The following is a 13,015-nucleotide window of genomic DNA, read 5'->3' as shown; positions in this document are numbered from 1 at the left end:
AAGTTCACGATTATAAAGTCGCCAGAGATGGGTTTTTGTACCGGGGGTTGCAGAGTTACAACTATTATTTATACCCATTCTAAATCAGGCCTTCAGGTCTGGGATCGCTTAGATGCGGCTTTGGTGAACCACTAGGGGGCAGCAGGATTCCATGGATGGTGCCAAACTCTTTCAAAAAATGGGTGAAAGAACCGTGTCCCAAATTTACTACGATTTGGTAAAGCCAGTGCTGCTGCCGATTCACTCACTGAAATATGTTCCCTCCTCTGGGCCAAACCCTGACGGTTCCTCCCAGGGCTGGCTTTAGGGCGGTGCAACTGGTGCAGCCGCACGGGGCACTGACCTGGAGGGGGGACAATGGGGCATATTAGCAAGAACCTCGTTAAAATGATCGCAGTTTTAGGATTCTAATATACGTTATAGAATTCCAATAGAAGCCCAGGTTAGATGCGCAGGACGTTTTATCGGCAGTTTCCTGCCGATAAAGCGGCGATCATTTTAACGAGGTTCTTGCTAATATGCCCCAACGTGTTTAGCAATAACGTAAGATTTAAAGCACCTGCTGCAGAGATCCTTGCGTGTCCAGCTTTCAGGCAGCAATAAAAATGTCAAGATAACTCATGCTGAATGTTCCTGCTAGAGAGGGATCTCACGTTTTATCTAGTAGCAGTTTTGACTTGCCATAAAGTAGCGCAGAGGGTTAATGTGCCTGCTGCAAAGAACAGATCTGCATTTCATGTGGAGAGCCGAGTGGATTAGTGAAGCCAGCACTTTAAAACAAATTAAATGTATGTGAGGGAGGGGCTATGGAGGGATGAGGGGCCCTTTCGCAGAGTGGTAGTGAGGGAATCCGAGAAGGAGGTCATGGTAGGGGAGCCAAAAAAGATTGTTGCACCGGATGCCACCAGCACTGAAGCCAGCCCTGGTTCCTCCTAGCTGAACCTATGCTCATTCGAATATCAGTTCCAGTCGATGGCACCCACTGGCCCCCAGCTCCCTAGGTCAGGGCCCTTGTGCAGAGGTCTGTGCCACAGCACGGGCAGCGGCTGTAAGTAGAGTGCACACAGCACACAATGACATTAATGTGGGTGTGAATAAAAGAATCTAACCCCCTCTACACCCTGCGCCCCCTTTCTGCTCTCTCCTTGACTTCCGCCCCTTTACCCTTTATCTGACCTCCTCGACCCCCACCCAGTACTACCTTTTCCACCATCTAGTCCTCCCTTTATGTCCCTTCCTGCACCTCCCTCCTCCTCCTCTTCTTCCTGCCCCCTTTCCTCTCTCCCCCTCGAAAGTTTGACGGTTTCCCCCTTTGCGTCAGTTTCTGCCTGATGTCGTGTCCTGCGAGACACGTTCTAGTGTCCCACAGGAAGCTGTCATCCCAGCCACTGCCTCGAGGGCTGGACACACTGCACCCCACACCCATCCATCACGGGTGCCACGAGTGACGTAGACCGTCAATAAAAGGGTCCGGGTGCACGGGCTCGAGGCCAGTTACCGTACTATGCTCCAGTGTCTGTGTGCTTTATTTCACGTCATGTGGGTCTCCGGCCCGACACCACACCTACCATCAGTTCTACTGTAACGTGAGACTTGTTCCCACTACTTTTCCTCCCTCTGTAAAGCGCTCTGACACACTATAGTGGCGCTATAGGAAAATGTCAAACACATGAATAAATAAATACATACATACCTGTGGCAGTGCTGTTCCTAGAGGTTTCATTCCCAAATAATCCCAGCTGCTCAGCTGTGAGCCGGGTGCATCCTGGAAACAGAAGAGGGGGTTAGTCGAGCACCGCCAGGGGGCGCCACTGCACACCTTCCAAGGTGTTCATAAGTGACACGTCTCAGTTGTAGCCCCTCCCTTCCTGCCGTCTCAACCCCGCACCCCCTGCGCGTTCTCCCCCCCCCCCGCCGCTGCTCCTTGCCCCCGTAAAATCAGGGCCCGAGACAGGGTCTGGCTCACTTCCGGTCACTAGGACACACGAGTCTGATCAGACCAGGTGTGGGTGTGCACTAGAGGGAGTACGCAGTGCAATGGCCTCACTAACACCAGGAGCACCCGTCCACTAACAAAGTGTGGGGGGGGGGGGCAGGAGGGAGTGGGGGGAGGGAGGTAGGGACGGTTCAGACAAAAATAAATAAACTTACATCAACACCACCACCGCCGTCTCCCGCATCAGCTCTTTCTGTCTCTGGACACAGGCTCCCAGCTTGCCCTGTGGCTAATCCTGAAGCTGCTATCACATGAAAGCAGCTTCCGGATTGGCCAGAGCTCTGGCAACGTACGCTCCCAGGCAGACTGAAAGCCTGTGCCTGCTCTCTCCAGCCCAGCAACACAGGGGAGGTGTGGTGCAGCGGCCAGGGCAGCTGACTTTGGAGCACAGGGTTCACGGATTGATCCCCGGCTTTGGCGGCAGCTCAGCTCAGCACCGTGTCACTCTGGGCAATAGCTCACTTAATGTCCACGACGGCCCCCAGCGACTTGAGACCCGTAAGGGTGAGTAGTTCATGCTTTACAAATCCAGATTTACATTTACATTTCAGAGAGCTTCACTGTGCATGAGGGTTTGGCTGGCCCGAGAAGGCTGCCAAATCCTCATGCGCAGGAAAGCTCTCTCCAGCCTCAGCTGCGTTGCTGGGGCTGGAGAGAGAAGGTACAGTCTCCCAGTCTGCCTGGGAGCGCAAGTTGCCAGTGCTCAGGCCAATCCTGAAGCTGCTCTCATGCGAGAGCAGCTTCAGGATTGGCCGCAGGGCGGGCTGGGAACTGGTGCCCAGAGCCAGAAGCTGAAAGTTCTTCCTAGGTCAGGCTCCCTAGGGCACCTCTGACCCTTGTGTCCTACTTAGACTGGGGGATCGCCATCTAATGAAAATGAAGGGCTCTGCCACGGGAGCTGTGAGGGGTTTCCCAGTACTGCAGTTATGGGGTGCTGCCACTTTCCCGCCTCTCCAGAGGGCGACACTCCCTTTTGATATCTCAGAGATAGGGGATTCCAAAAACAGGCCCCTTCGCCCTAGTTTTCCTGACAGACCACCAGTAACCAGCACCAAACCAGGTCACAGGTGGGGTACAGCCCAGTGCCTAGACAGTCTCCCAGAGCTGGTGGCGCTGTGTGGCGATCGGGCACAGATCCATAGTTGCTGCCCTTTCCAGGAGCCCAAGAACTGTGTCAACTTTGAGTGAGGTACTCTGCATCTCAAACCTCTCAACTGCCCTCATTTGTAGGGTGTCACCCTTGATGGGATCACATTCATGCCCCAAATCCACAGAAGCAAGTATACTACCAATATCCATATTATGGAGCAAGTACCTTTGGGGACCCCTTCCAATAAATGCGCCTCCCGGAGTCAACCTGCACCAAAATGGGCAAGAAAATTCACAGGTGGGCAAATGCCAAATCTGGAGAATTCTGAGGACATTCATGAAACAGGATGAAAGTTAGCAGACACCAAAACACTTTACCTCTGAGAGTTGAATGATTCTCAACATACATGTTAAAATATGCATGAAAGGGTGCTAAAAACTAGTGTCCATAACTGCATTTTTTTATTAATATCACCTTGCGTTTGCTTTCCTTTCACCTACACCCAACCTTTACCTCTAGCACTTATGGTTGGCTGAGGATGGCTCCTGAACCCCTTGCGCACTTACCTCGCTCTGCCCTTCTGGTGACCACTTCACCCTTCCTGCTCAGGGTCTGAGTCCCCGACTCATGTTCCACCAGGCACACCACCTCAGCGCCTCTCTCCCAGGCCTTGGCTTCAAGTGTGAGGCGTCCCACAGCCTTATAGGTTCCGTCTCTCTTCACCAGGGATGGAAACTCTTGGGAGGTGTCCTCGTCCTGGGTTCCATCCACCAGCCACTTGATGCGAATCGCGTCCGGGTAGAAGCCGTCCACCGCACAGACAAAGGTCGCCTGGTCCTGGCCACGGACTTCACGAGGCGCCGGACCAAGCAGTCGTACCTTGGGCTTCTTGAGGTCGCTCGTGTCTTCATCAGACCATGGAAGAAAATCACACAAGTTATTTTTTTTTGCAAACAGATTTTTATTCATTTTTGATAAAACAATCAATTAACCCTGAGTGTAGTACTACAATACGCTCGCACAGCATGCGTAGTTTGCGCTACTGCTCACTACGCAAATTGCACATAGCACAGTGCAAAAACGTGTAGCGTAGCAGGCATTTTTTGCTTGCTCGCGGTCCTCAACCTCTAGTTGGTGACCGTGAGCCAGCAAAATCAACATACCGGCAAGACTTTTTCCTCGTCTGCGATCAGCAACATCAAGTTGCCGATCGCGAGCGTGGTAAATAAACCTACCTGCGAGACTCTCAACGCGGGGAGGTCAGGTTTCTCATTGCGAGTGGTCGCGTAAACTCGTGACCGCTTGCGATGAGAAACTATCAGTCCGTGTTGAGAAAGTTGCCGCTCGAGTACAAATCTACTTGAGCGGCAGAAAACAACCACTTGCACTGTGCAAGATGCTGTTTGCAATGATTGCACAGTGCAGACAAGCATCCGGCACTGTGCAATCAGTGCGAACAGCATTTCCCTACCGCACTTCGCAGTTTGCGTACCGTGCGAAGTGCACTTCGCGTAGCTACGTGTAGCGCTACTATGCAAACTACGCCCAGGGTTACAATCAATAGTATCTCAGAGATAATACTGTAGTTATCATCTTAGCCCAATTAATTAATACTTACTATAGTTATACAGACTAAATCACACGAGTTATATCAGACAAATCAACAGATACGTGAAGATCTCACGTGGTCATATTCATCAACCCGACTCTCTGGTTCCTTGGTGATCACATCCGATTTATATTACTAACCCAAGTTCATGACGTGCTTCAGTGCTCTGCCAATGGCAGATGTTGGCCAGTGATAACACATCGACTAGGCCTGGGCGGAATCGGAGGAATTTTGTAATTACGTCTTACTCTTGTAACGCAGAATTCCTAATAAATTCTGCCGCTCAGCCGGCGGAATGAATCTGCAGTGCGTGGGTTTTAAGCATGGCCAGAAGAGGGAGCAGTCCCTCCATGTTTAAAAGCCACTGCAGAATAAGGTTCATTCTGCAGTGATTTTTAAAAATAGAGTGATAGCTCCCTCTTCTGGCCATGGTTAGTAACTACTGTATGTACTCGGGCACTATGCACTGCAGTGCACACCTCTCGGTGCCCTTACATAAACTGAAGGGACAAAATGAAAGTTGAGGGCCCCCCCTGCAAGGTACATGGAGGGTTCCCTGCTTCGGATTGAATCCAGAGCTATCAGGCGCGACTACTGTGCTGAGAAGTCCCCTGAAGCCCGGAGACCCTCGCACCGCGGGGGATGCGGTGGCCTGTGTTATCCCACTGACCGAGAGGTCTGCATTGCAGTGTATTAGGCATTTGGCTGCACTATTTCTTATTGCAAAATGCATCCTCATATCCATTTTTAGACACAAGGGTGCATTTTGTGCTAAGAAAATAACGCCAAATGCCCACTCTGCCCCGTTGTGGAATTTTGTGGAATCTTGAGGAATTTTAACTTAATTCATCAGAATCAAATGCCGCCCACCTCTAACTTCGAAACACAGGGACCTATTCACAAAGATAAATTTGTATATCAGTAAATTTGCATGTGTAAATTTACTCTTAGTTTTAGAAGTACATTTACAACTTTTGGCAATTCACCATTTAATAGTGTCATTAAAGAACAGCGAGGCACATTGGCCTAACTAACAGGAATTGTCAATGCCCAGTAGGGGATGCCCAGCAAATCCTGTTCACAAGGAGAGTGAGCTGGATGGGCCCTCTAAGAAAATATTGCAAAGGGGGCTGTATCCTAATAATCAACTTCAGGGGAACAAGGTGGGCAAAGGGAGTTCTAACGGGGGTGGCACGTCATCTACAATCGGAACAGAGTATATCATTTCAGCCCTTGGGGTTTTTCTGTCGGCATTTCCAGTCTTCTGTGCCCCGGATGAGTAGAGTAGGGTCAACACTCAATCAAGTCCTAGAAGATCCCTTATACCACCCCCTGGCGTTCGTTAACAGATATCAAATACTGAGGGGCAGATTCACAACAACTGGTGCATCCCAGCATATCAGCAGGGATGCGCCAGTTATTGTGCTCCAGGGCTCCGCCACCTGGATGCACCGCATTTACAATCCTTACGCCTGCTTCAAGCAGGCACAGGGTTTTGACGCAGCATGGGCCCAGAAGTGACTGAGTGAAATCTTGTAGATTTCACTCAGCCACTTTTAGGAGGCGTTCCTGCACAGGAACGCCAACTTCTGGTGCATTTCCCAGATGTGTCACGTTGTAAATATCCCACAGCATGGCGTATCTTTTGCGCCGCCGCTGGGTCACAAAAGTGATGCAACTGCGGCGTAAAAGAGGCGCAAGGGGCTTGTAAATCTGCCCCTGAGTGACCTGCAGGATATTGATTGACAGGAGGTAGGACACTGCACGGTGTACGAGCTCCTACCCCGTGAAGGGAGGAAAGAGATACAAACTCTGTTACGAAGGGCAGCCACAGTATTGCTAATATCCTATCTGTTGCCCCACTGCCACTTTGTAAAACCACTGCGGATTCTACACCTCAAACAGTTGTTTCATCCAACTTGTTACCTCCTAATAGTATCAGCTCAGGGGTGGAGGGCGGTTACAAAATTGCGACTTGGAATGTAGGGGGGCAGGCAAAAAAACAGGGTACATTAGGGTGGTTGGAATTTATAAATAACCTGGATATAATATGTATCCAGGAAACTTGGTGTATTGCGCCTGTTTACTTTGAGGGTTTTTCAACACATTGGCTGGAGGCCGAGCCATCAACCGCAGGGAGGGCACAAGGGGGGCTTGTGGTCCTTATATCGAATAGGCTCCCGGTAAGCATAAAGTAAAAATAACTCTAGGCCCTCAATCATTCATTTTATGGCTGACATTTAGGTATGGCAGGGACATGGTTTTGGTTATTTTTATAATAATGTTTTTAACAGCATCTGGGGTAAGGAGGCTTCAGGCCTTGAAGGGGGTTTGGAGACTTTACTCCAGTCCATTACTAACTGCTTCATATTCATTTGTTCAGGAGATTTTAATATTCCCCCATGCCTTCTTTCTGCTGCACAGGTATGTGGGGCCGCTGATGAGTCGGGGGCTGGCTATTTACACGTCCCTCACAATGATTACGGGGTCTATTGAACTCCCCGATGACTATGCTTGATCTACATCTATTAAAATGTGCTTACGACAGTAATGGAGACCCCATAACAACTTTTATAGGGAGGAACTCTACATCTGTTATTGATCACATCTAATATCAGCTAATGCATGTCAGGGGTGAACCATAACCTCGGGCACCTAATCCAGGCCTGAGTGATCATAACTGCATTATATTGACAGTTTTTTCTGGGCAAGATCAGCGATACCCCTTTTAGTCGTATTACTGACATTGCTACAACAAGACCAAATGGGGGTCCACCTAAAAGGGGATGGAGTGGACCCACCCCAAATTTTGCATGATATTTGCTTTAAGGGCTATAATGACATTAGCAAACACAAGGAGATGATGGACGGAGTGCTGAAACTTTTCAAACACTCACCCCCAGTTACAGATCTGGGTTGAATCCATCATCATTCTTTAGCTCACTTCGCCACCTCAGTTCAGACATGGCCATATGCAAATCAGTCTGACCCTGCGCCTCATGGGAACAGTCTAGCCCGAACTGCCAAGCCACACCTTCCATGGACCGGAAACAAGCTTCCTATGACCGGTTTCTGGCATTCCAGCCGTCTTCAGCCAGGCTTGCTTGAATCCAGTGGCAAAGTCAGCAAGGGACCCACGTCTCTGCATACCCTGCTAATTTAGGACGAACAAAGCAAACACAAGGAGATGAGGCCAGAAACCAGTCCCAGGATGCTTTTTTCCGGTCCAGGCTTGGCAGTTTGGGCTGGACTGTTCCCCTGATGCACAGGGTCTGACTGATTTGCATATGGCCATGTCTAATCTGGGGTGGCAGAGTGGGCTAAAGAATGATGATGGATTACACCCAGATCAGTTGACTGGGTGTGAGTGCTTGCAATGTTCAACACTCTGTCTATCATCCCCTTTGATTTTGCTTTGTTCGCCCTAAGTTGGCAGGGTATGCTCAGACGTGGGTCCTTTGCTCACTACGACACTGGATTCAAGCTAGCCTGGCTGATGACAGCTGATTAGCCAGAAACCGGCCCCAGGAAGCTTGTTTCCGGTCCAGGGAAGACATGGCTTGGCAGTTCGGGCTGGACTGTTCCCATGAGGCACAGGGTCAGACTGATTTGCATATGGCCATGTCTGAACTGGGGTGGCTGAGTGAGCTAAAGAATGGTGATGGATTAAACCTAGATCAGTTGACTGGGAATTAGTGCTTGCAATGCTCAACATTCCGTCCATCATCCCCTTTGGTTTTGCTATAGTGTTTAATGAATGCTTTTGAGGATTTTGTTGCTGCCAGAAAAATGACTATTAACAAAAATAAAACCTACACAATAATGTGTGGGTTAAGGGATTAGCAATGTAGAACAAACGTTATGGATAAGACACCGGTGGTTACTGTTGATACCTTTTGCTCTCTGGGTTTCACTTTTTCAGGTAACGGCTCCTGGTCCCGTGATGTCACTAATGTTAGGGGCAAGATGAACAGATATCCTCATGATATTTTCAGATTTTCAGCCAAGTTGGGCTCAAGGCCGATCAGGGACATGATAGCAATCTATAGTGCCAGGGTTTTATCTATTGCAACATATGGGGCTGGTGTGTGGGGTCATCGCAACGTAAGGCGCTTCAGGCCGAGGAAGATATTTTCCTCAAACGCTTACTCAGATACTTAGATTGTTTGTCCTCGGACAATGCACTGGTGACGCCCTGGCTATGGTATATTGATTCTTTGTAAAGTCAATTATTTAAGATTCCTGTTCGAACAAACCCCTTGTCGGTAACACCACTTACCAAACTATCTATTAGAGAAACTTTTCTGACTCAGAAAAGGGAAGCTTAGTTGGATTGTGAGAGAAGAAAATCGGCTGTTAAGTTTCATTTATCACTCACTTTAACAGAGGGCTGTCCACATAATTTGATTTATATACCTAATCTTATTCACCATTTTGTATTAGTCAGATTTAGACTGGGAATTGTCCATCACTTAGTTGTCTTCCCTAATATGAAAACTTGCCCTTCAGATCCGATCCCTTGCCCTTGTGATGGTCAGAGCAAACAACGGATGTATGATGTTACAACGCATACTTTTACAACGCATTACTTTACAATGCATTTTTTACAGCGCAACATCCATTACAACGCATTCTATTACAACGCATGCCATTACAACTAACTTTTAAAAACTACCTTTACAACGCATTCCATTACATCGCATACTACCTTTAAAACGCATACCATTACAATGCATAACATTACATTGCATGTAAGGTAAGTATTGGATAGTTTAGGGGTAAAAATTACTATTCTAACTCCAGGGGGGGTGGAACCGTAGGGTAAGTGTTGGATAGTGTAGGGGTAAAAATTACTATTCTAACTCCAGGGGGGTGGAATAGTAGGGTAAGTGTTGGATAGTGTATGGGTAAAAATTACTATTCTAAGTCAAGGGGGTGCAACAGTAGGGAAAGTGTTGGATAGTGTAAGGGTACTATGTGTTGTAATGCAATGCTTTGTAATGGTATACGTTGCAATGACTGTGTTGTAATGACATGCGTTGCAGTGGTATGCGTTGTAGTGTCATGCGCTGTAATGGTTGCGTTGTAATGGCATGCGTTGTAATGGATGTTGCGTCGTAAATGTTTTGTTGTAATGGTAGTGCGTTGTAAAAGTTGTGTTGTAAAGGTTGTTTCCCGCAAAGAACGCACTGTGCACTTTAAACTCTTTTGTGGGTTCTATTCAAATCTTAGAAGTTATTACCTAAAACAACTTTTACTTGCACAAGGTAATAGATCGCATATCGCTGCTTTAAAATACATGTCTGAGCGAAATGATGCTAAAGTCTGTTTTAATGTAGCACCTTTTTTATCATAAATGCAATCAATATACGTAAAACTATCACTGTACCGACATAGTGATGACCCTGCAGGAACCTAGATGGACACTACGGGCCTCATTTATGAGAAGTGTCTCAGGGGTGCGTGAAAGCAGCGATGCAACACTTCTCAGTGCGCCCTCCTTGCGACATGATGGATGCATCATATTTACTGTAGGACGCATCATGTTGCAAGAATGAGAGATATGTCAGTATAAAGTGGCGCATTGCTGGAGTTGTGTATGAAGCATGAATGCAACATTTCACATGGGCAAGCCCCATCCATATGCCTGTCATGAGGGAGGCGTAAGATTTTGACGAACAGGCATCCTAGAAGTGGTGCCACTGGTACGACCCTTTCTTGCGGGGAACCCCACCCTGCATACATTATACCTTATGCAGATATATTGTAGCGCAGGGGTTTACGACGTAACGCATCTGCCTAGTTGCCAAGATTCGAGGAAGATGTACTCCCTTCTAGCTTTGACGTGGACTCAGTTATGCAGATGTACTACTCCTTTCTAGCTTTGACTTGGACTCAGTTATACAGATGTACTACTCCCTCATAGCTTTGACTTGGACTCAGTTATACAGATGTACTACTCCTTTCTAGCTTTGACTTGGACTCAGTTATACAGATGTACTACTTCCTTATAGCTTTTATTTGGACTCAGTTATACAGATGTACTCCCTTCTAGCTTTGACTTGGACTCAGTTATACAGATGTACTACTCCCTCATAGCTTTGATGTGGACTCAGTTATGCAGATGTACCCCCTTCTAGCTCTGATTTGGACTCAGTTATACAGATGTACTACTCCCTTCTATCTTTGACTTGGACTCAGTTATACAGATGTACTACTCCCTTCTAGCTTTGATTTGGACTCAGTTATAGAGATGTACTCCCTTCTAGCTTTGACTTGGACTCAGTTATACAGATGTACTACTCCCTCATAGCTTTGACATGGACTCAGTTATACAGATGTACTCCCTTCTAGCTTTGACTTGGACTCAGTTATAGAGATGTACTCCCTTCTAGCTTTGACTTGGACTCAGTTATAGAGATGTACTACTCACTTCTAGCTTTGGTTTGGACTCAGTTACACAGATGTACTACTCACTTCTAGCTTTGACTTGGACTCATTTATGCAGATGTACTACTCCCTTCTAGCTTTGATTTGGACTCAGTTATACAGATGTACTACTCCCTTCTAGCTTTGACGTGGACTCAGTTATACAGATGTACTACTCACTTCTAGCTTTGGTTTGGACTCAGTTACACAGATGTACTACTCACTTCTAGATTTGACTTGGACTCATTTATGCAGATGTACTACTCCCTTCTAGCTTTGATTTGGACTCAGTTATACAGATGTACTACTCCCTTCTAGCTTTGACTTGGACTCATTTATGCAGATGTACTACTCACTTCTAGCTTTGATTTGAACTCAGTTATACAGATGTACTCCCTTCTAGCCTTGACTTGGACTCAGTTATACAGATGTACTACTCCCTCATAGCTTTGACGTGGACTCATTTATGCAGATGTACCCGGTTCTAGCTTTGATTTGTACTCAGTTATACAGATGTACTACTCCCTTCTAGCTTTGACTTGGTCTCAGTTATGCAGATGTACTACTCCCTTCTAGCTGTGATTTGGACTCAGTTATACATATGTATTACTCCCTTCTATCTTTGCCTTGGACTCAGTTATACAGATGTACTCCCTTCTAGCCTTGACTTGGACTCAGTTATACAGATGTACTCCCTTCTAGCCTTGACTTGGACTCAGTTATACAGATGTACTACTCCCTCATAGCTTTGACGTGGACTCAGTTATACAGATGTACTCCCTTCTAGCTTTGACTTGGACTCAGTTATACAGATGTACTACTCCCTTCTAGCTTTGAGTTGGACTCAGTTATACAGATGTACTACTCCCTTCTAGCTTTGATGTGGACTCAGTTATGCAGAGGTACTACTCCTTTCTAGCTTTGACTTGGACTCAGTTATACAGATGTACTACTCCCTCATAGCTTTGACTTGGACTCAGCTATACAGATGTACTACTCCTTTCTAGCTTTGACTTGGACTCAGTTATACAGATGTACTACTTCCTTCTAGCTTTTATTTGGACTCAGTTATACAGATGTACTCCCTTCTAGCTTTGACTTGGACTCAGTTATACAGATGTACTACTCCCTCATAGCTTTGACGTGGACTCAGTTATGCAGATGTACCCCCTTCTAGCTCTGATTTGGACTCAGTTATACAGATGTACTACTCCCTTCTATCTTTGACTTGGACTCAGTTATACAGATGTACTACTCCCTTCTAGCTTTGATTTGGACTCAGTTATAGAGATGTACTCTCTTCTAGCTTTGACTTGGACTCAGTTATACAGATGTACTACTCCCTCATAGCTTTGACATGGACTCAGTTATACAGATGTACTACTCCTTTCTAGCTTTGATTTGGACTCAGTTATACAGATGTACTCCCTTTTAGCTTTGACTTGGACTCAGTTATACAGATGTACTACTTCCTTCTAGCTTTGATTTGGACTCAGTTATAGAGATGTACTCCCTTCTAGCTTTGACTTGGACTCAGTTATACAGACGTTTGAATCCCTTCTAGCTTTGATTTGGACTCAGTTATAGAGATGTACTCCCTTCTAGCTTTGACTTGGACTCAGTTATACAGATGTACTACTCACTTCTAGCTTTGGTTTGGACTCAGTTATACAGATGTACTACTCACTTCTAGCTTTGATTTGGACTCACTTATACAGATGTACTACTCCCTTCTACCTTTGACTTGGACTCATTTATGCAGATGTACTACTCCCTTCTAGCTTATATTTGTACTCAGTTATACAGATGTACTACTCACTTCTAGCTTTGATTTGAACTCAGTTATACAGATGTACTCCCTTCTAGCCTTGACTTGGACTCAGTTATACAG

General features: G+C 46.6%; 1 protein-coding gene across 1 annotated transcript in view; it reads right to left on the bottom strand.

Moving 5' to 3' along the window:
* Positions 1-13,015, bottom strand: part of LOC147678766 (immunoglobulin lambda-1 light chain-like) — a 52,967-nt gene that overhangs the window by 13,990 nt on the left and 25,962 nt on the right. The window contains exons 3-4 of the mRNA XM_086946221.1: positions 3,653-3,991; positions 1,694-1,765 (exon numbers count right to left, since the gene is read on the bottom strand). Coding sequence (XP_086802347.1) covers positions 1,694-1,765; positions 3,653-3,991 — 411 coding nt within the window. The remainder of the gene's footprint in view (positions 1-1,693; positions 1,766-3,652; positions 3,992-13,015) is intronic.

Source organism: Lissotriton vulgaris, chromosome 12, assembly GCF_964263255.1.
Source record: "Lissotriton vulgaris chromosome 12, aLisVul1.2, whole genome shotgun sequence".
Taxonomy (NCBI): domain Eukaryota; kingdom Metazoa; phylum Chordata; class Amphibia; order Caudata; family Salamandridae; genus Lissotriton; species Lissotriton vulgaris.
The sequence above is the reverse complement of the archived record's forward strand: the minus strand, read 5'-3'. Positions and strand labels throughout refer to the sequence as shown.